Source organism: Phocoena sinus, chromosome 15 (genome assembly GCF_008692025.1).
Source record: "Phocoena sinus isolate mPhoSin1 chromosome 15, mPhoSin1.pri, whole genome shotgun sequence".
NCBI classification, from domain to species: Eukaryota; Metazoa; Chordata; class Mammalia; order Artiodactyla; family Phocoenidae; genus Phocoena; species Phocoena sinus.
Genome location: NC_045777.1, coordinates 61,428,849 through 61,451,784, shown reverse-complemented (window position 1 = coordinate 61,451,784; position 22,936 = coordinate 61,428,849). Strand labels below are relative to the sequence as shown.

At 39.4% G+C, this 22,936-nt stretch overlaps 1 protein-coding gene across 1 annotated transcript in view; it reads right to left on the bottom strand.

The window, feature by feature from the left end:
• ERCC4 (ERCC excision repair 4, endonuclease catalytic subunit) overlaps positions 1-22,576 on the bottom strand; it is a 32,069-nt gene extending 9,493 nt beyond the window's left edge. The window contains exons 1-9 of the mRNA XM_032606255.1: positions 22,370-22,576; positions 20,899-21,079; positions 12,115-12,310; positions 11,023-11,230; positions 8,865-9,045; positions 7,747-7,875; positions 6,297-6,407; positions 3,144-3,741; positions 1,287-1,379 (exon numbers count right to left, since the gene is read on the bottom strand). Of these exons, the coding sequence (XP_032462146.1) occupies positions 1,287-1,379; positions 3,144-3,741; positions 6,297-6,407; positions 7,747-7,875; positions 8,865-9,045; positions 11,023-11,230; positions 12,115-12,310; positions 20,899-21,079; positions 22,370-22,576 (1,904 nt within the window). The remainder of the gene's footprint in view (positions 1-1,286; positions 1,380-3,143; positions 3,742-6,296; positions 6,408-7,746; positions 7,876-8,864; positions 9,046-11,022; positions 11,231-12,114; positions 12,311-20,898; positions 21,080-22,369) is intronic.
• Between the last annotated feature and the right edge of the window lie 360 nt (positions 22,577-22,936).

Sequence of the window (22,936 nt, the reverse complement as noted above, 5' to 3'; positions counted from 1 at the left end):
AAAGGGACTCAATGACACTGATTCAATAAGCACTCCTGTTTCTGGGAACGCATGCCCTGGATGAACTGGGGTATCTGCATATTTTAAGCATATACTGAGAGCCCACAGCCAGTGTTGAAGGATGGCCGTCCATTTTGAAATTCTGTCTAGGTCCTGGCTAACTGCCACTACAAATGATTTCTGCCCTCTCGCTGTCACTGATATGTTGCCAATGTCTGAGGCTTGAAAGACTGGTCTGGCCCAACCACTGCCAGGCCAGGCCATGGTCTCCTCCGGTCTAGCCTTTTCTCTGGCTCGGATCAAGGATGCCCTGTCCAGCCCCCGCCCTGGCTTCTGCGGCTCCTTAGAGAGCATCTGATCCATCTTCTCTCACCAAGCTGCCATTTCCTTGATAACATCCCTTGGGGGAGGCTATTAGATTTCTCAAATGCTTGCAGGAGTAAGAGGTAGCCATGTAGTTTGTGAATATCTCAATTAGAAACATTTTCCTTACGTTAAACCAAAAGCCTTTTCTATTTGGATTTGGAACATTAAAGGCTACTTATTCTCAAAAAACACACATCTGTTCAGACCAATGTCACACCTTTAAAAAAATATTTCCCAGAGTGATTCTATTGATCTGAACTGACCAGGTCATAAAAATATTTCCCAGTTGGGCTTCCCTGGTGGTGCAGTGGTTGAGAGTCCACCTGCTGATGCAGGGGACACGGGTTCGTGCCTCGGTCCGGGAAGATCCCACATGACGCGGAGTGGCTGGGCCCGTGAGCCCTGGCCGCTGAGCCTGTGCTCCGCAACAGGAAAGGCCACAACAGTGAGAGGCCCGCATACCGCAAAAAAAAAAAAAAAAAAAAAAATTCCCAGTAAACAGTAAAACAGTCACCCACCCATAGACAATGGAAACTTTACAAGGGAAAAAACAATGATTCCAAGGGAAGGGAGAAATCTTGTACATGGGGGAGGGGGAGAGAGTGTTTCAGTTCTATGGCTGGTGTTTTATGTTATATTTCTTTATTAACATAAAAGCAGTTTTATTCACATTTCTATTCTATTAAACCACTGAAAAGCACCTGGAGATGGTGGAGAAGCAGGGGAAGAGAAAAGGAAATGTGTATTGATGTATATAAACCCTGGAGTGAATCAGACTACAGGTGTATCTTGATGTGACCCTCCCCAGCAGCTTCCTCTCTCCATCTTTCCTGACGGCTAGTAGATATTCCCCCACTCAGAGAAGCCTCTGGATCTTCAAAGGCCTTTGATTCCTTCATACTGATCTTCTACGTATTTACCTTATGAGTTTTTCAAAAGCTTCCTTTTCTTTCCGCAAAGCAGTGAGATAGCGCTGTTCCTCGGTTGAACCTCCGTATATAAGAAAGTAAACCCTGCAAGTTAAGACAGAACTCTTTTAGGCTGCAAACACATAATTTTTAATCCCTGGAAGGAAGAGCATGGCATTTGAAATCAGCAACCTAGAGTGTTCAAATAATAAATATTTGACTGAGAAGAAAAGGTTCCATTAATCACACACTTACTAAAATTAAGCAGCCGAAACCCCACCTGTTAAAGGTCTCATTACCACATGGGTTGTTTTTTTCTTCTTTCATCAAAAGGAGGAGCAGAGTTTAGGTAAACACTGAAATATAACAAAGAGGGATAGAATAATGCTTTCCTCATAACTATAAACAAATCAGAAAACACAATCTTAGCAGCTTCTCTTTTTTCAACTTTTTTCTTTGCATCTCTGCCAAACAATCGTTTAAAAAGTTGGATGGTGGTTATAAAGGCCAGCGTATGAAAGTTCATGTTAGTGAAAAATAAACAAATGAAATCTGTATGACCTTTACCTTCGCAAGTAATTTCTCAGTTCCTTTTTATTCATGTCTTAATAGAACCGAGTCATCACACATTTTATATAAACACACAGACAGAGAAGACATGGATTATATCAAGCTCCTCAAAAAATAATTTGACATATTCTTTTCTCTTAGAAAAGGCCAACTTTCCTATCTTGTTGGTTGCTAAGAAGCTGAATGAAGCACCTCCTCTGCCCCTTTTCTTCACCTTCTATCAGAGACATTTTCCCTTTTTAGCCCTCGATTTTTCTTTTGGTCTTCATTTTCCTAGTTTATATTTCTTTGAAGTGCGGGCAGGGAAAAAACCATTGGCCAACGAGTCCAGAGACCTGAGCTCTTCCACGAATGTATCATGTGGCCAAGGGCAAGCCATTCACCATGTCTGGGCCTCAGTTTCCCACTGATGGATCAAGTGGTTGAACTCTGAGGTCCCTTCTGGTTCTGACCTTTTGTTTCTAAATATCACACTATTCCATATTCAGGCAACAGAGAACTTTTGTGAGCACAAGCTATCTCCAATGTTGATCAACAGCAAAGTATGAAAAATTTATCAGCCTATAATTATTTCACCAGCTTTGTCTCATCTCTTCATCCTGCGTTATTTCTGGTCCACCTCCTCCATTCACCTCTACTCTGAAAGGTTGCATTCGTTAAACTGGCTAGAGAGGTTTCTTTTGGCTCTGCTTTTGGTTCAGGCTGAGTTCAGGATATTAACTTTGAGGTTTATTTCCCTCAGATAATCGGAGAGCCAGAACACTATATTCTTTGGGAGGCATCATTTTCTCATCTGATATTTCTTGAAACTCAAGAATACATGGTACAATAATTCCCCAAATACTTTAGTTTTATGTGGCTGTAACTTAGAGTCACTTTTTCGGATTTACAAGAAAGACGTTTTAGAATTATGAAATTTAGCTGAGTCATAATTCCATTAACATTTGGTAGAAGTTAGGATATTGTAAATTTCCTAGGCTTGTTCAGAGACGGTGCCCCATAGGCTACAACCGACGCATAAAGAATATGGCACAGAACAGCAGAAGAGCAAGTAACAAGAAGGGGGGCATTCCCTCAGATTCCTGGATCCACTACAACATTCGACCTCCTTCCCATGCGTACTTCCCACACTGGTACTTCCCAGACTGATCAGAATGCCAAATAAGGTTTCATAAACATCATAACAATGTAACGTTAAAGATAAGAAAGCCCACGGGCAACTGGTCTATCTGTGCTAAATCCTAAAGAACTGCAAAACTGAAGCCCATGCGATCACAGTTCATATTCCTTACAACTTGCCTCAGGGGCTTCCCGGGCCGACTTGCCCTGTAAATTTCAAGCTGACGCACGAAGGTCAGCTCTGCGTCGTACAGGACCACGTATCTTGGCTCCACCTCGTGCAGCACCCGTGTCAGAGCGTAGGGGTCGCTGCAGCCCAGGAGTGGGTGGATAATGGTGAGGGGGTCTTTCATGATTCCATACGCGGCATCAGAGGACACATTTAAATCAAACTCCTCGTGCTTAATTTCTTCTAAGCAGATTTCGGGGCTACTGCTTAGGTCTCTCGGACAGCCCTCCTCGACACCCCCCTCCTCCTCCAGTTCTTCAGATTGTTCCATCATCTGAGTTAAAGTCAGCCTTGGTTTCTTCTTTTTGAGAGCCCTCTCTTTGGCAGAAGCCCTGTCTTTGTTTCGGAGGCCTTTGGGCCTTCTGTTGGATTTCATAATTCTCTTTGAGCCATCCTCCTTCCTAAACCTCATCCACACGTCTTCGGCTTTGCTGTCCTTCTCAAAGGTTTTCCTGTACAGCCTCAACAAGAAGGCCTCTGCTCCGACAGCGATGTACTCTCGCAGCTGGGAACAGGTCCTGTCATCACTTGCGCAAATGAGAACGTGTCCTAAAATTAGAAACAACGTTATGTCCTGATTACCGCACTTGTCGCCCTACCCCACGCACCCCCTCGTCCCTTCCTCCCCAGAAACACAGCTCACCCCTTGGCGCTAAAGATACTTTACAATTTGTTTAAAAAGGGTCTCGGATGCTCATCAAAGGCTTTCGCCTCCCTGGCAGGATTACTTAAATCTTCTGGGTAAAGGTGAAGCCAGAAATATTTAAAGTCTTACGAAAGTATAGCTGTGGTATAATGGAGGCTTTAAAGAAGCTCTTTTTAATTAATAATTTTCCAGAGGATCTGGAAATACCAAAATAAATTCCAAATAGATTACAGTCAAATGTTAAATGATACATCGTGAAAAAAAAGATGACTATTCTCCACCTCTCCATACGAAGATGATTTTCCAGGCTTACAAGCAATGGAAGAAATCTCAGAGAAGACTGATATCTGTGAGAAGATATCAACTGATCAATCAATTGGCTGACTCTATGAGAATAAAAAACTGCATTAAAAAAAGCTAAAGACAGGCTGCTCCCAAGCCTTTTGAGATGGACCACATTTTGCCTATGGAATGTGCATCTCTAAATAAATCCACTTCTTGCCTAAAAAAAAAAAAAAGCTAAAGACAAAAAACCACTTTATGTAACTATGATAAATGTTAATATCTTTAATATATAAAAAGTTGATACAAACTGAGGACACACTCTAAACCAGCAAAGGAAACTAAGACAATTCACAAAAGAAGAAATGCATCTGAGAAAAAACTGAGCTCCCCAAGCATCAAAATTTGAAACAACATCACATTTTTCTCCAATCAAATGAATAAAATTGTTATACATATGTAGTATATGTAGATACACACACAAATACATACAGAATCTCCAGTCATTGCTAGCTGGGTAAAAAAAGATAAGCTCTTATACTTCCAAAAGAAATGAAAATTGATAAAAACTTTCTATAAATCAATGGGGTAATATGTCTTGAGAACTTTAAAAATGTCAGTATCATTTGGCTCATTAATTCTATATCCAGAAATTATATCTACACTATAACTTTAACAATGTGAAACAGAAAATACACGAAAGAAAACCAGGAAGGAAATATGCCAATATCAACAGTGGCTGCTAGATGTAATTTTTTCCCCTTCTTTATTCTTTTTTTCTAAGTACACATGTATGACTTTGGGTCTTAAATCACAGCACCATAAGTTCTGGGATAATATCACAGCATAATTACTCATATAAGGATTATGTGCTTGCCTTCATTGCTTTAAAGGAGTTCAAAGTCTCAATAGATTTTTTTTTTTTTTAACATCTTCACTGGAGCACAATTGCCCCACAATGGTGTGTCAGTTTCTGCTCCACAATAAAGTATATCAGCCACACACACACACACATCTCCACATCCCCTCCCTCCTGCGCCTCCCCCCCACCCTCCCCATCCCACCCCTCCCTCCAGCTATCCATCCTACACTTGGTAGTGTGTATACACGTCCATGGCACTCTCTCACCTCGAACCAGCCCACGCCTCCCCGTCCCCGTGTCCCCAAGTCCACACTCCACGTCTGTGTCTCCACTCCTGTCCTGTCCCTAGGTTCCTCAGAACCGCCCCTTTTTCTTTCTTTTTTCTGTATTCCACACACATGCGCCAGCACACAGCACCTGCTCCTCTCCCTCCGACCCACTTCACCCCGCATGACAGACTCCAGGGCCGTCCACCCACCACAAACAGCTCAACTTCGTCTCCTCCCGTGGCTGAGCGACACTCCATTGTGTATATGTGCCACATACTTCCCTCAACAGATACTTTTTTAAATTTAGTTTTATTTTCTATCTGGTTTTATTTTTAAAACTTAATTCAGGTTCAGTCTACAGTTCAGGTTCAGTCTACTAGTATACTTGTGTTTGAAGAGAGTAGCCCCAAAACTTGAAATTTTTTTAGCCCTAGGTCAATGTCATTCTATAATACAGTTGAGGCTTCTTTTTGCTGAGAACCTAAAACTTAAGCCCATTAGCTTTCTCCTTGAGGATTCCAAATTTAAAGCCTGGTGAATATATATGTAGAGATTTTGCTGCATCTTTTTTTTTTTTTAATTGAAGTATAGCTGATTTACAATGTCCTGTGAACTTCTGCTGTACAGCAAAGTGATTCAGTTATACACACACACACACACACACACACACACACACTCTTTTTTACATTCTTTTCCATTACGGTTTATCACAGGATATTGAATATAGTTCCCTGTGCTATACAGTAGGACCTTGTTGTTTTTATCCATCCTATATATGATAGTTGATTAGTTGCATCTTTAAATAGAAGTCCTGAGAACCCAACCAGTAAAACAGCCTGCTTTCATGAATATACAGTGATTCAACCTGGAGAAAATCACATCAAATGAACAGATAGGCGCTTGTCACTAAGATTTCAGTGTTCATGTGGCACTTACTCTTCTACATTTGATAAAGATAACAGTATAAATTATTTGTAAAGAGCTAATCAAAAAGACTCATTTGCTAGATTTTGAACGCAAATATCATTATCTCCTTTTTTCCTACCTGGACCACCAAGGGCTTCACTCTCCTTATTCTCTGCCTCAATTTCTTTCAATACTTCCGAGAGTGCCTCCCATTTTGGGTTGTTTTCTAGGACCAGTTCCTTTCTTGTTTCTGTATAGAAATAAAAGACAACCTCATTCTATGTGATAATATTTATCTATAAAGTATTCCAAAGGCTTTTAAGACAACAGATAACACAGGCATCACTCCACACACCCACTCCTTTGAGCTTCTTTCATAATACTCTATAGATAGTATCTGCTTCTTTGAGAAAGGTCTCCTTATGGTCTAAATGAAGACACCTCAAACCAGCATTAACGCAGGTTCCATAATGCCTTGAGAGAAAGTGATATGAGTGGTCACTAATAAGAGATGATTATGTGTTAGTTGTCAACTGTGACATTATATATAAACTGCTACACAAAATAAAGGACTTGGTATTTCTTATTTCTAAAATAACAGTATTTATTATTTCTAAAATCCCCAAGATTTTCACAATCTTGAACATGGGATATAAGCAGACAACAATAAAACTTTTATTTCTGTAAGTACTCAAACATATTACTAATGTATTTAATTAAGTTTTGAAACAGACCTTTGAACTAGGCAGAAAGTAAACATTAACCCTATCCCATGCTTTAAAAAAACCAACGATATTTATTATACTTACTAGATGAGTGTGAAATAAAACCCATTATTTGCCTCATTCTAGTATTTATGTCCCCTAAAAGCTAAAAGGGATGTTAAAATGTCCCACTAAGACTTCAAGTGCCCAAATAGTAATTATTCTGAAGTTAAAAAAAAAATCTGTAATTCTTATGTAGTAGTAAGAATACTCTTTTTTGCGTTACGTCTTAGTTGCGGCATGCAGGATCTTTCGTTGCAGCACGCGGGCTCCGCACTGTGGTGCACGGGCTTCTGTCTAGTTGTGGCGCGGGGGTTTTCTCTCTCTAGTTGTGGCACACGGGCTCCAGAGCGCATGGACTCTAGTTGGCGGCACACGGGCTCCAGAGCGCATGGACTCTAGTTGGCGGCACACGGGCTCCAGAGCGCATGGACTCTAGTTGGCGGCACACGGGCTCATTAATTGAGGCGTGTGAGCCCAGTTGTGGGACGCAGGCTCAGTTGCCCCACGGCATGTGGGAATCTTAGTTCCCTGACCAGGGACTGAACCCGCGTCCCCTGCATTGGAAGGCGGATTCTTTACCACTGGACTACCAGGGAAGTCCTAGCAAGAATACTCTTGATTGGTATTTGGCGTTTGTTATTTGGAATCCCCTGGCAATGAATCCATACCAAATACTTCTACCACACATTATATATGTTACATGCAGTTACACATTCTTCACACAGCCGAAGGAGATTTAAAGTTATACTGTAACTTGATAAGCATTTCCACACCAAATACTTAAATAAAAGACACGTTTGAAGACTTAAGCATACAAGATACCTTGCTCTTCTTTAATCTCCAGTTTTTCAGGCAGTTTGCCTTTTTTACTCATTTTGGCATCTGGAACATGATAAACCCTTGCTCGAGCATTTATAAACATTGAGGTGCTGGAGTCAAGAAACAGCCAACCTAATAAGTTTTAAAAAAAAAGCCTTCAATTTATAGTTTACTTCAGAGAATCTCTGAAGGTCACATGACCTGTTTATCAACCGGTCACCAGCTTATTCATCCCCCAACCACACCTTCTCCCTTGTTACGGCCTCTGTCACTGTTTGGCTAGACCGTGGTTTTCAAAGTGCAGCCTATAGACCCCTGGGGGCCCCCAAGCTGTTTTTCTGGGGGGGAAGGGGGGGTCTGTGACCTCAAAACTACTCTCATAATAATACTAACTCATTATTTGACTTTTTTCCACTGTGTTGACATTTCCAATAATGGTGCAGAAGCATTGGCAGGTATCGCTGCTGGCGTCCAAGCACAGATGAAGGCAGTGGAACCCAAAGCGTACTAGTAGTCAATATGTTCCTCAATGCTACACATTTGTAGTTTATGACTCGAGAATATTCCTGGTGAAGCAGTTAAGAAATATTATTTGTATTAAATCTTGGCCCCAGGGTCCCTGGACCACACTTTAGAAAACACTGGTTTAGCCAGACAGTGAGAGAGATCATGGTAGTGGGGGAAGGATGTGACTTGTAAAAAAACAAGATGGTGGACAGCTGCGTATGTATGTTTCCCTACAAACCTCTTCTCATTCTTCACCACTTCAGCTGATGAAACTCCATATTCCCTTCCTGTTTCTTCAGGGAATATTAATTTTAAGTTCATAACAACTTCCAGAACACAACCTATTTCTAAGTTGGGGACTGCCTGTGATATACACAGTCTTTTCTAGAAATAAAATCTCTTGTAATGGATATGAATATGATTATACAGAAGTAGGTGGAAACATTAGCTATCAATAAAACCTACATCCTTGTGCTATGAACATAAAACGTAATTTGAAATCTTACTATACCATGTAGCTGAATATAGCACTCCCCACACCTGATTCCCCCCCAAAATCCAGTACTTTATTCAAATGAGCTCTTAGGATAAATATTAGTATTTTTATCTCCCACCTGAATTCTGACCAAATGCCTTCTCTGTTGCTTTGAGAGATTCCAGAAGATTAAGAAACGTGATGCAATCATACTGAGAGAGATACTGCAGCAAAGTTCGTAATATCTTCAAATCCTGAACCAAGGATTTAGTCTTGGCTCCAAGCTGGTGCCACAAAGGATCCAGATAATGGCGGATTGTCTAAAACAAGAAAAAAATTAGAACTGCTAAAAGATGTTCAATATAGCTATAATTAATACAAATTATACTTTCAACAAACATTATCCCTTGTATACATAAAAATGGTTAAACTGGTAAACTCTGTTATGTATATTTTGCCACAATAATAAAACATTATCTCCCAAGGAAGTGAATAGAAAATTTAAGTTCATAAGATTCTAATAGTAATGTTTAATTTTTCAAATATAAAGCAGAGTGTCATCACTAGAATCTTTATGATCAGATAGAGTCAATTCATAGTTACCCATATTTACATTATTAGGAGAAAAAAGGCCTGATAAACATCAGATGATCATTTATTTGCTTTTATGAAGAATGAAAGCATGTAGCTCAGATACATTCAATTTCTGCCAAGTTTGGTCGAGACCCCATCCTGGGTGGATAGAGATGTGAGATCCAGCTGCACGAGGAAGCAGAGGACATAAACTAGAGAAACTACATGGAATCAAATTAAATAACAGTGGACCTTAGTCTGTTAGTATAATAAAATATTTAGTTTTTTTTCTTTAAGTGTGATTCATGTATGGGAAAATATTTGTTAAATTAACAACTAAATTTGAATGCTTTTTAAGATCCTGAAAAGTTGCCTAAAACACAGAACAGCTTTATGTATATACTATGTAGGTATCTACATATCCACAGCTATATATATGCACGTTTCCTTCACAAGCTGCTTCTGTAACTAAAAGGGATAATGTAGCATGATTTGGAAGCAGTTTCACTACATGGCATCTTATCTAACATATTTAATACTGAGCAGGAGTAATATATATTTGGATGACCAAATAATCTATTGTCCAAACTGGAACTCTTGTGAAAATGAAATGATACTGTTAATAATTACTCCAGGATAACATGCAGATACTGGGACTGTCCTAGATAAACTGGGACATATAATTCTTTTGTATATCATCTTTTGTAAAAATCATCTACATGCCTCTTTTGTAAAATCATCTACAAATTTTCTAACAAGTGCAAATTATGTCTTGGTTACTAAAAGAACACCTAAAACAATACTTTGACTTTCACTGGCCAGGTGATGATAAACAGAAATTTAGTGCAAAACATATCTGATTATATTTTGGTTTTCTAGGGACATATACATCCTACTAAAAGAATGTGAGTTTTTTTTTTTTGGTATACCATGCACTAAATTATAATAAACTCTACTTTAAAAACAGAGGCACACAACACATGGAATTACTTCATGTATCATTATTTCACAGTAAAATGACTTTGGAAGAATCAGAAAAATGAGGACTTAAATTTTCCTTTTCAAAAATCAATATGCATTACTTCCAGTGACAAAGAGGTTCTTCAGAGTTTGAAAGAAAAGAACTTGTTCTACCAAAATATGAAAAAAAAAGCTGCCTGGAATTTTTTAAAAGTCAGCATTTTCTGTATGTACAATTCAATCTTAGACATTTACGTATCGGAATTAATATTGATCTATGATGAAAAAATTAGATAAAAATTCCTTGCACTAAAGTCTTACTATTTTCTCAATTCAGAATGTAATTTTAAGACAGAGCAAGTTTCACATTCCTCTGTAATCAAAACTCATCCAAATTATTTTTATTCCAAATAAGAGATCATAAATTTTGAAGGATTCTTATGTAAACTCTTCTATCTGTAGCTATCCAAATGCTGCCATTTCAGAGCAAAAGGTTATTCATCGTCCTCTTACATATACTTAAAATAAGAGATAATCACCATATAACTGCAAAAATCAGAGTTGTGCTTATATGCCAATCAATGTATTCTACTACAAATTACTTTCCAGTAAACCAAAGAAACTATACTTTAAATCACCTCCAATTTAATTTTAAAATAACAGCAAATTCCTATTAAGAACATTGTAAATATTAAAATAACTTGCATTCTTAAAAATTACAACATAACAAATGGTGCTTAAAAAGGAAAAGAAATAAAGAGTACCTTGTCAAAAGGTTTTCCAATAGCATTTTCTAAAGATAAATCTTCAACTTCAAGCGACGGGTTATGGCATTTCAGTTCCTTTAGACATGCATTGAGAATGTCCAGAATAGCAGTCTGTATAGCAAGCATGGCAGGTGTCATAGAAACGTGAATTTCTACGACTTCGGGTTTATGCTGTTCTAAGAATGAGTTTACTGCTACATGGAACCTAAAGAGACAAACATTTTTCAAATATTTTCTAGAGTTGCAAGAGCTATGTGTTTCTGGTCTCAGTTTAATACTCTAATAGCTTTTTGTAACTGCAATTAAGAAACAAAACGGAAAGCCAAATGACAGTGTTTTCAGGAATACTTTCAACCTCTATGAATGGAAGTATTACTCAAATAAGGCAGGGATCAGCAAATTATGGTCTGCGCTAAACCCAGTGCCCGTTTTTACAAATAGTCTTATTGGCACGTAGCCACGCCCATTGTTTATGTATTGTCTATGGCTGCTTTCACACTGTCACGGCAGAGTTGAATAACTGTGACAGGTGCGTGTCCTGCAAAGCCTAAAATATTTACTCTCTGGCCCTTTACAGGAAAAGTATGTCAATCCCTGAAGTAAGGTATAATCAAAAAAGGAAAAAGACTGCCAATAACTACTCTCAAATACCATACAGTATAACCAAGATACATATTAGCATAGGTTGCAAAATGTTTTGAAAATTGATACCTTATGTTTTTCCTAGAAATTTACATAGATTTTTCAAAATCTTGGTGCTTTATTTCCCTCAAAGTGGAAGTTGGAATCTTAACCAGTAAATCTGCAGTTCACCTAAAGCTGTTGTGTATGTGAGCCTCTAGATCCCTGCGCGGTTTCACTAAATGTACAAGAAAGTGATAGCCCTGAGCTACCAGAAAAATAACTATCAAACCTCTCTCTGCTGTTAAAAGAATCACAAATGTGGTGACCATTTATTTATATTTGGATGTACTTGTTATGAACCTGACTAGCATGTATCAAGTGCAATGACAGTAAATTTTACATTATAGTGCAAAATTAAATTACGGCAGGTTCTCTCACAGAAACTGGTCACATAATGCTATTTACCTTGGCCACAGATACAGCTTCCTTACGAAAAGATTTCTCATCACTCTCTCCACATGACAAAAGCCGGTGTCAAAGGCAATAGCGTTGTCTGTGAAAGCTTTAATAAAACCATGTTTGTTTTTCTGTCGGAAGAGGCGCAAGATGAATGCTTCTTGACAAGACTCGATTATTCTGTGAGCTCTGTACACCAAGATGCCTGAGCGGGGGGTGGGTGGGGAGGAGGGCAGGAATCAAAATTTAAAGTACAGAAAAGACATGTCGTTTTCATGCTCGCTTTCATTGATTCATCAGTTTTCTTGAATGCCTACTTGAGCATGGGCAAGCTGTGTTCGAGGTTGGGGATACAGCCATGAACAAAACACGTAAAGCTGTCCTGCGGCATTTACAATAAACAATACAAATAAGTAAAATATTTAGTAGGTTAGAAGGGATAAGTGCTGAGGAGAAAAAACGATCAGAGGAATAAGAGAGGGAGTATGTGTGAGGGGTGGCAGTTTGCAATTTTCTTATTTAATCTTTTAAAAAATTGAAGTACAGTTGACGTACAATATGTTACAGATGTACGATAGAGTGATTCACAATTTTTAAAGGTTATACTTCATTTATAGTTATTATAAAATATTGGCTATACTCCCCGTGTTGTACAATATAGCCTTGTGGCTTATAATAGTTTGTACCTCTTACTTCCCTACCCCTATCTGGCCCCTCCCCTTCCCTCTCCCCACTGGTAACCACTCATTTGTTCTCTGTATCTGTGGGTCTGCTTCTTCTTTGTTATATTCACTAGTTTGTTGTATTTTTTAGGGTTTGCAATTTTAGAGAGGGTGACCTCACTGAGGTCTTAAGTGAGTAAAGCCTGGATGGAGACAAGGAGGTGAGCCTTGTGACCATGTGGGCCAAGGGAGTTCCAGGCAAGGGAATAACAGCAAAGGCCTGGGGTGGGGCATGTCTGGCCTGGTGGAGGAAGAATTTCTGAAACCAAAGCAGGTCACTCATTCTTTTAATATATGAATCAGATGTGAACTATGCAAAATAGCTGCCTTTCAGAAGTCTGGGCAACATCTCCATCACTTATTAGAAGAATTCAACTTTCAGAATCCGAGTATACTCAATTGAAAGGTAAATTAGTCCATCTGAAATAAAAATCTTTAATGAATATGCTTCAACATCTGTTTTGTGGGGTGGATGTGATAATGACACCCCTGAATCACAAAAACAAAAACAAGGACAATCATACGTGTTTCCTTAATTATAAAATTAGAGTACTGGACCAGACGATCTCTCATACGTATGTATGATATACACATGCCATTGTGGTGCAGTGGGATTCATGGAAAGTTAGGGAGAGACATGAGATGACATAAGAGTGCACAGATGTCATTTCTGGATCAAAAACTCAATTATTCTATGATAACTCTCAGTCTTTTAGACCTAAACCAAGCCAGTTACCATATATATTTGCTATAAATGCACTTGCATGTTTTTGCTCCCATGCTCATCGCTCCTAGGATCTGGAAAATGACACCAATAGTAACCCAAGACTTCTAGTAGTTCAATAGACTCAATTCAGATTCTACTATTTTGGTGTTTAAATTTTAGATTGAGGTGGATGGAGCTAAAATTTATTCTAGCTAAGCAAAATTGTTTTTCAAATATGGTAAAAATTAACAGTGATATTTAGGACTTTGTAGACAAAAGATTTTCAATAACACCAGTACGTGTACATAACTAATCTACTGCTCAAAAAATATTCCGTACCTAGCAGGTAGGTTTTTCCAAGTACTCTATTGGGCCAGAGTTCCTGGACTGAAATATGACAAAGTTAGAAATAATAAAAATGGACTTCTAAAGAAAAGGTGAATCTCAAGTTAAGAAAATGGTGTGCTCCAAAAGGTTGTCATTTCTTTTGGAATCTAGAAGAAGGAGGAGAAGAGAACTAATATTCTATCCCGGGCAGTGGGGTTAGGTACTTTTATTTCATTGAATCCTCACAATAACTCCATGGGGTAGGTATTACTATGAGACCAGGAAAGGCAAGCAACTTGACCAAGGTCACTTTGCAAGTAAATGGCAGACCAAAGGTTCCAAATCACGAGTGTCTGAGAACAAAGCCATGTCCTTCCTGTTAAGTGACATCATTCGAGGACCACACCACCCCCTTTAAAAAAATACAAGCAGGTTAGGCTTCTGGGGCAATTCTAGTCCCACATTTTTATGCTCCCACAACACTCTGTATCTCATGCTACACTGTAATTACTTCTTTACACCTGTCTCCTCCACTAAATTGCTTGAGGACCAAGAACATCATAAGTAGTAATCAGAGAATGTTTACTATGTGCCATGCGTGATGCTAAGAATTTTACATACATTATCTCAGTTCATCCTCACAATAATCCTAGGAGGAAGGTACTATTACTGTCTCCAATTTACAGATGCGAAAACCAAGTCATACAGAAATGAAGAAACTTGCCCAAGGTCACACAGCTGGTAGCTGGTGAAGGTGAGCTCAAACCCAGAAGCTGCCTAACTCAGAGCACCCTACCGTCCTGTCATCTTTCTGTCTTCAGCACCTACCTCATTCCTGCCAAATAAGGGACGGTTAGTAAACGAAATGTTTGCCAACATTTAATGTTAATAATGTTGAATGAATATAAAGCTGAATTACACACTGGGTACACAAATCTAACATGTAACTTTTTTTTTAAAGTTTCCCACGGAAAGCGTGTTCTGAGTTCTATTTAGAGATGTCAGGATCTGTTTTAACAATGAAAGCATCCTTCTGCCCCATTCTTTTGAAAGTACAATCTGGGGAGATATTTTCACAGTTCTCCCACTGTTGAGGAGTTGTGTTGGCAAGGACGTCTAGGGTGGGGTAAGGTGGTGACATTGGGTAGTGACAGGGGAACAAGTTAGGGCTGGTACATTCAAGATTTTTCTAGGGGGTTACCTGCTTCTGGGACACTCTGGTCCGTAAGAGCTATGGTGAAAGTTCCTACAGGGGTTGGGGGGTTGAAGGGGTAGAGGATGATCCCAGGGGGTGCAACATTTGAAGAAATTCATTTCTGCCACTCATTTACATTCCATTCAGCGAAGCAGCAGTAACAGCTCCAGCTTACTGGCTGGGACTTGATCAGAAACAGGAATGGCATTTTGCACTTTTTAATTAGGAACTACCTATAAACTATACTTTGGATATTTCTTTGATTCAGATTGCTCTCTGCCTAATTAGGTTGAAGTGTTACTGGGAGATACAGAGTAATACTGACATCTAGTGGTCATTTCAATACATTTTTTTCATTTTATCAACTGAAAAAATAAGGAAACATAAAGCTAAATCTATAAGAAAGCAGCAAACAGTAAAAGACTTTACAATGTATCAAGATTTCTGGCTGTAAAGAGCCAATTTTTTGCTATTATTTATGATTTACTATGTACCAGGCAGTATGCTAAGCAATTATTTATTTTACCTCATTTAATCCTTGATAACTTCACAAGGCACTATTTTCTCAATTTAAGCAATGAGAAACTGAGGCTTGTGAAAATTAAGTACAGCAGCTTGCTTGTAAGCAGTGGCATTACCCTTCAAAGTCAAGTGAGTCTGACCTCAGCTGTACTGCCCTGCCAGTGCTTTTAACAATGAGAAATACAAAAGTATAACAAAACTTTCCAATAATCAGTTCACCACGAACCATATAAAACATTCTTTCATACATTTATGCATTAAATATTTCTTGAGAGTCTTCTAGGTTCAGGGCAATGTGATAGATATGGTAGGAAGGACAATTATGAATTCCACAACCTCTCTGCCCTTCGAAAGTTCATTAAAAATTGTCGTACATACATGCATCACTCACCCAATATATATATATGTGTTTGGTACCTACTATGTACCAGTTACTTGCCCTGGGATGAACAAGTTGTTCCTTACTCTTAGGAAGCTTGTCATCTCACGAGCGAGACAGACAAATAAATAGGCAAATACAGTGTGGTGTTCTGAAGTGCTCTGACTGGGGAGAAGCATGGGGAAATCAGAAAAGGTTTCCAAAAGGACAAATAATAATGAAATATGACTCCTTTTCTATATTAATTCTGGCTAAAATTAAATCATCCTTCTCAAAATAATTAAGCAACTAATTGGTTTAATTTCAATCATGGGAGAGAGGGGGGATCAAGATGGTGGAGCAGGAAGACCCTGAGCTCACCACCCGCCACGAGCACATCAAAACTACAACCACATACAGAGCAACTCTCTGAGAACGACCTGAAGACTAGTAGAACGGCTCTTTTACAACAAAGGCTGTGAAGAAAGAACCCCATGAGGGGAGGAAAAAAGATCTAGTTGGGACCCACGCCCCTGGTGGGTGACCCAGCAAAGGAGGGGGATGTCAGAAGCTCAGGGATCCTCCCTAAAGAGTGAGGGGTTTGAGCCCCACATCGATACTCCAGCCTGGGGTCCAGCACTGGGAAGACAGGCTCCCTTGGCTGGTTTGGAAACCAGTGGGGCTAACCAGTGGGCTGTAGGAAACCAAGACTCCACTCTTGAAGAGAGTGAGTAAGCACAGAATTGTTTGCTCCCAGTCTCAGCAGAGGCAGCAGACTGAAAACTGCCTGGTGCTCTGGCGGCCCTGCCTGACCGCCCCAGCCTGTACTGAGCTCTTGCTCCAGCCCTATCCCCCACCAAGGAAGCTCTGCCAGTGGACCCTGGGAGAAGACGCGGCCTGTGCCCTCTTCAGATTCAGCTCTCCCACCAAAACCACTGGGCACACGCAGACTGCACAGGGACACTCCCACACAGGGACATGGATTCAAGACTGGGATAGGTAACTGTTTTGCCTAACTTCATAGGGACAAACAGAGAAAGTTAAATAAAATGAGAAGACAGAAGAATATGTTCCAAACAAAAGAACAAAATAAAATCCTGAGAAAAAACCCTAATGAACAGACATAAGTAATTTACATGATAAAGAGTTTAAAGCAAGAGTCATAAAAATGCTCACTGAACTTGGGAAAATAAAGGAATATAGTGAGAGCTTCAACAAAGAACTAGAAAAATATAAAAAAAAACCAATCAGAACTGAAGAATACAATAACTAAAATGAAAAATACACTAGAAAGACTTAAGTCCTTAAGTAAATTTAAGAAGACTGCAATTATATCAAGGATATTTTCCAATCACAACAGTATGAAATTAGAAATCAATTTTGGGAAGAAAAATACAAACACATGAAGACTAAATAAGATGCTACTAAAAAGCCAATGGGTCAACAAATAAATCAAATAGGAAATTAAAAAATACATTGAGAGGAATGAAAACAGAAACAACTTTCCAGAATCTATCTGATGCAGTAAAAGCAGCTCTAAGAGGGAAGTATATAGTGATACAGGCCTACCTCAAGAAACAAGAAAACACTCAAATAAACAACCTAATTTTCTATTTAAAGGAATTGATCCTTTAGCCAGACTCATCAAGAAAAAAAGAGGAAGGGCCCAAATAAATAAATCAGAATTGAAAGAGACAAACTTACAACTGATATCACAGAAATACAAATAATCATAAGAGAATATATTAAGAGTTATATGCCAACAAATTGGACAACTTATAAGAAATGGATAAACCCCTATAAACACACAATCTTCTAATACTGAATCAGGAAGAAATAAAATATCTAAAGAGACCAATTACTAGTAATAAATTGAATCACTAACAAAAAATCCCAACAAAGAAAAGTCTAGGACCAGATGACTTCACAGGAGAATTCCACCAAACACTTTAGGAGAGTTAATACCTATCCTTCTCAAACTATCCAAAAAATTGAAGAGGATAGAACACTTCCCAATTCATTCTATGAGCCAAGCATTATCCTGACACCAAAACCAGACAAAGATACTACAAAAAAAAAAAAAATTAAGGGCCAATATCCCTGATGAGCATAGATGTAAAATCCTCAACAAAATATTAGCAAACTGAATTCAACAATATATAAAAGGATCATACATCATGACCAAGTGGGATTTATTCCAGGGATGCAAGGATAGTTCAATACTGAACCTTGATTTGTGGATATTGAACCGTTAACAAAATGAAGGATATAAATCACATAATCATTTCAACAGATACAGAAAAAGCATTTCACAAAACTCAACAACCATTCATGATAAAAACTCTCAACAAAGTTGGTATAGAGGGAGCATATCTCAACATAATAAAAGCCATTTATGACAAACCCACAGCTAATGTTATACTCAATGGTGAAAGCTAAAATCTTTTCCTCTAAGATCAGGGACACGACAAGGATGTCCACTCCCACCACTTCTATTTAACATAATATTGAAAGGCCTAGCCTCAGTAATCAGACAAGAAAAAGAAATAAAAGGCATCCAAATTGGAAGTGAAGAAGTAAAACTCACTATTTGCAGATGACATACTATATATAGAAAACCCTTAAGACTCCACCAAAAAATGATTAGAATATATAAATTCAGTAAATTTAGTAAAGTTGTAGAATATAAGATTAATATAGAAATCTGTTGTATTTCTATACACTAAGAATGAGGTATCAGAAACAGAAATCATGAAACAATCCCATTTACAACTGAATGAAAAAGAATAAAATACCTAAGAATAAATTTAGGTATTAAATTAAATTAATTAAACTATTTATAAATTTAATAAGGAGGTGAAAGATCTGTACTCTGAAAACTATAAGACACTGATCAAAGAAATTGAAGACAATACAAATAAATGGAAATATATCCTTTGTTCATCAATTGGAAGAATATTGTTAAAATGTCCATATTACCCAAAGCAATCTACAGATTTAATGCAATCCTCATCAAAATACCTATGACATTTTTCCTAGAACTAGAACAAATAATCCTAAATTTTGATTGGAATCACAAAAGACTCTAAATAGTCAAAGCAATCTTGAGAAAAAAGAACAACACTGAAGGTATCATGTTCCCTGACTTGAGACTATACTACAAAGTTACAGTAATCAAAACAGCATGTACTGCCCCAAAACCAGACACAGAGGTCAATGGAACAGAATAGAAAGCTCCCAAATAAACTCATGCACATGATCAATTAATCTACGACAGAGTAGTCAAGAATATACAATGGGGAAAAGACAGTCTCTTCAATAACTGGTGTTGGGAAATCTGGACAACTACATGTAAAAGAAAGAAATCAAAACATTTTTCTCACACCATATACAAAAATAAAGTCAAAATGGATTAGAGACCTAACTGTAAGACCTGAAACCATAAAACTCCTAGGAGAAAACATAGGCAGTATGCTCTCTGACATCTGTCTTAGCAATAATTTTTGGATCTGTCTCCTTAGGCAAGGGAAACAAAAACAAAAATAATCAAACTAAAAAGCTTTTGCACAGCAAAGGAAACCAACCAACAAAACGAAATAGGAACCTACTGAATGGGAGAAGATATTTGCAAACAATATGTTCAATAAGAGATTAATATCTAAAATATACCAAAAACTCATACAACTCAACATCAAAAAACCAAAGAACCTGATTAAAACATGGGCAGAGGATCTGAATAGGCATTTTCCCAAAGAATACACACAGATGGCCAACAGACACGGACAATGAGATATCACCTCGCACCTCTCAGAATGTCTATCGTGAAAAAGACAAGAGATAACAAGTGTTTTTTGAGGGTGTGGAGAAAAAGGAACCCTCGTGTACTCTTGGTGGGAATGTAAATTGGTGCAGCCACTATGGAAAACAGTATGGAGGTTCCTCAGAAAACTAAAAGGAGAAGTACCATATGATTCAGCCATTCCACTCCTGGGTATTTATTTGAAGAAAACAAAAACATTAACTTAAAAAGATATATGCACCCCAATGTTCACAGAAGCATTATTTACAACAGCCAAGATATGGAAGCAACTAAAGTGTCCATGGATAGATGAATGGATAAAGAAGATGTGGAATATATATACAATGGAACATCACTCAGCCATAAAAAAAGAATGAAATTTTGCCATGTGCCACAACATGGATGGACCTGGAGGGTATTTTGCTAAATGAAGTAGTCAGACAGAGAAAGACAAATACTGTGTTTTCACTTTTATGTGGAATCTAAAAAATAAAACAATGGAAGAAATACAACAAAACAGAAACAGACAACAAACTAGCGGTTACCAGTGAGGAGAGGGATGGGGCGAGAGGCAAAAAAGGTGAAGGGGAGTAAGAGGTACAAACTATTAGGTATAAAATAAACAAGTTAAGGATGTAATGTACAGCACAGGGAATATAGTCAATATTTATAATAAATTTGTATGGAGCATAATCTATAAAAACACTGAATTACTATACACCTGAAACCAATATAATATTGTATGCTAACTATACTGAAAAAAATTGTTTTGAAAATTTCAAATCATGGGAAAAAATATTCTTTAAAGAGGAAAACCAAACTCTTTTAGGAAATATATAAAGAATATTTATAAACACTTCAAATCTGAGTAGTTTCTAAAAGCAAATGCCTGTCAATTACTAAGTATTGACTGAATATGAGCTTAGAAAACAAGGAAACGTCAATCTTACATTTAGTTTCTTATTCAGGCCATAAATATTTACTAAGCATCTAAAATGTGTCAGGTATTGTGTTAACACCTGGAAGCACAATGTTGAATAAAAACATCCAATGCTGTTCACAAGAAGGTTCTAGTTTAGAGTTTAGCAGAGGGAACAAATACATACAGAAAAAAAAGAAAGTGCAAACGTATATACAAATAACAATAAGGCTTCAAATTCTTACCGGTAATTAAATCTGAAGGTATTCTATCAGTCAAGAAATCAACCACAAGTATTCGACTTGTTGCAAATATCACACCGCCTTGTGTGTACACCTCATAGCGATTGCTACTTGTGATTTCATTTGTTACTCGGCGAGGGAGATGTTCAACTCCTTCTAACTTCAGCTGATTGATAAAATATTCCTAAATTAAATCAGACTTGATTAGTAGTAGACCGTTTAATAGAGGGCAGTTTTTATTAGGTTACCAGTATTTGTATTTAAAATGATATGCTGCCTTTTTCAGAGATCATGAACTTAATGAACATACCAACTAAATTACTTTACACTGATCAACCAAACAATCGACATTTATCTAGGGTTTTGTTTTTGTTTTGGGGTTTGCACTAAGGACTCACTGCACTTGAGATGTTATTAGCAGTTTAACGACAACAAAAGACTTTTAAAATCCTGAGTTAAGAGACTTCTGCTACCTAGAAAATACTGCCCACCAGAGGCAACTCTGCACGCAAGTGTAAATACCATGTGAGAAGATAACAAGAGAATCCTTTCCCCAGGTGGTGTTTTAGACTATTAGTTCTGTCCTGGTCCACCCTAGAGGGGATTTCATCATGTCAATGGGACCCTTGGTCCTTTAAGTTTGATACCACCTTTCCTGGGGGGGCCCCGTGTTGTGCTAAGCGCTAGTCAAGCACTAGGGATACCTAGATGGATCAGTCAGGGAGTGTGTGGCCACCCTTCTCAGCTGGCATTTTCCTTCTGGCCATCTGCTCTAGATATCTAAGGGCTCATCAGAGTTGTCAGATCAAGCTGTGTCGCCCCTCAGCAAAGGTGTATCCCCCTTCTGTCTTCCTCAGTGTTCTCCACTCTCCCTAACCCAGGTACCCTTCCCCAATACCCTCAGCTTCCAGCTCCCCTCCCTTCTGATCCTATGCCCCTCTTCCCACAGCCTGGGTGAACCCCCAGTCCCTCCTCTTCCCTACAGGGTTCTCCCCAACCTCAGCGTCTCCTTTCACATCTCCCCATTCCCTTCAGAGATTCCTCCATCCCCATCACTGTTCCCTTTTAGAGACCTCGCTCTACCTCCAGCCAGTCCCTTAATACCCAACTTCAGGACTGCCTCGTTATTCCCTTCCACATCCTCCACCAGACAACTCCCCACCCTCTTCAGAGACCTCCAATCCTTCCCACCTCCACGCTTCTCAAATGACTCCCCTACTCCTCTCAGAGACCCTCCAACCCTTTCAGGTCCTCGAACCCATGTCAGGGTCCTGCGACCCCGCCCACCGTCTCAGCGTCCCCGCACCCGCGTCAGGGGCCTGCATCTGTCTCAGGGACCCCTATTCAACGCCTTCCCGCCCGCGTCAGGGACCCGCATCGCCCTCAGAAGGCTGGCCTCCGCGCCGAGGCCTGCGTCTGCTCCGAAGGCCCCCAGCGTTCCCGGGGTCCCCTCCCCCAGCGCGGGCGGCCGCACCTCCTCGGCTGGCTGCGTGTTGAGCACCAGCACCAGGCACGCCGGGTGGCAGTGCAGTCGGAGGAAGTGGTAGAGGAGCCGGTCCGCGCCGAGTCCACGGGCGCACACCACCAGCCCGTCCGCGTCCAGTAGTTCCAGCACCAGCTGCCGTTCATACTCCAGCAGCGGCGCCATAACTGTCTCTCGAGCCGGCAAGCCCGGTTCCATGGGCGCCCTTCGGCGCCGCGGCCGAACGTAGCCGAAGAGAGCCGAGTCCGAGACGAGAGCGAGCAGAGCGCGGCCGAAGAGAGCCGAGCCCGAGAGGACGCGAGCCGGCCGAACGCAGCCGAAGAGAGCCGAGCCCTAGAAGACGAGCGAGGCCGAACTCAGCCGAAGAGGAGCCGAGAGGAGCCGAGAGGAACCGAAGATTCGTTGAGTCGCGGGGAGGTGCTAGCGCTCCCAACAGGTGTCTGTTTTCAGGCTTCAGGCTGCGCCCCAGTCTTCAGTTATTTCACCTTGTCTGTACCTTTGATTTGAGAGTCAGGCGGCCTAGACCTAGACCTAGACCTGGACCTAGAACATAAGCTA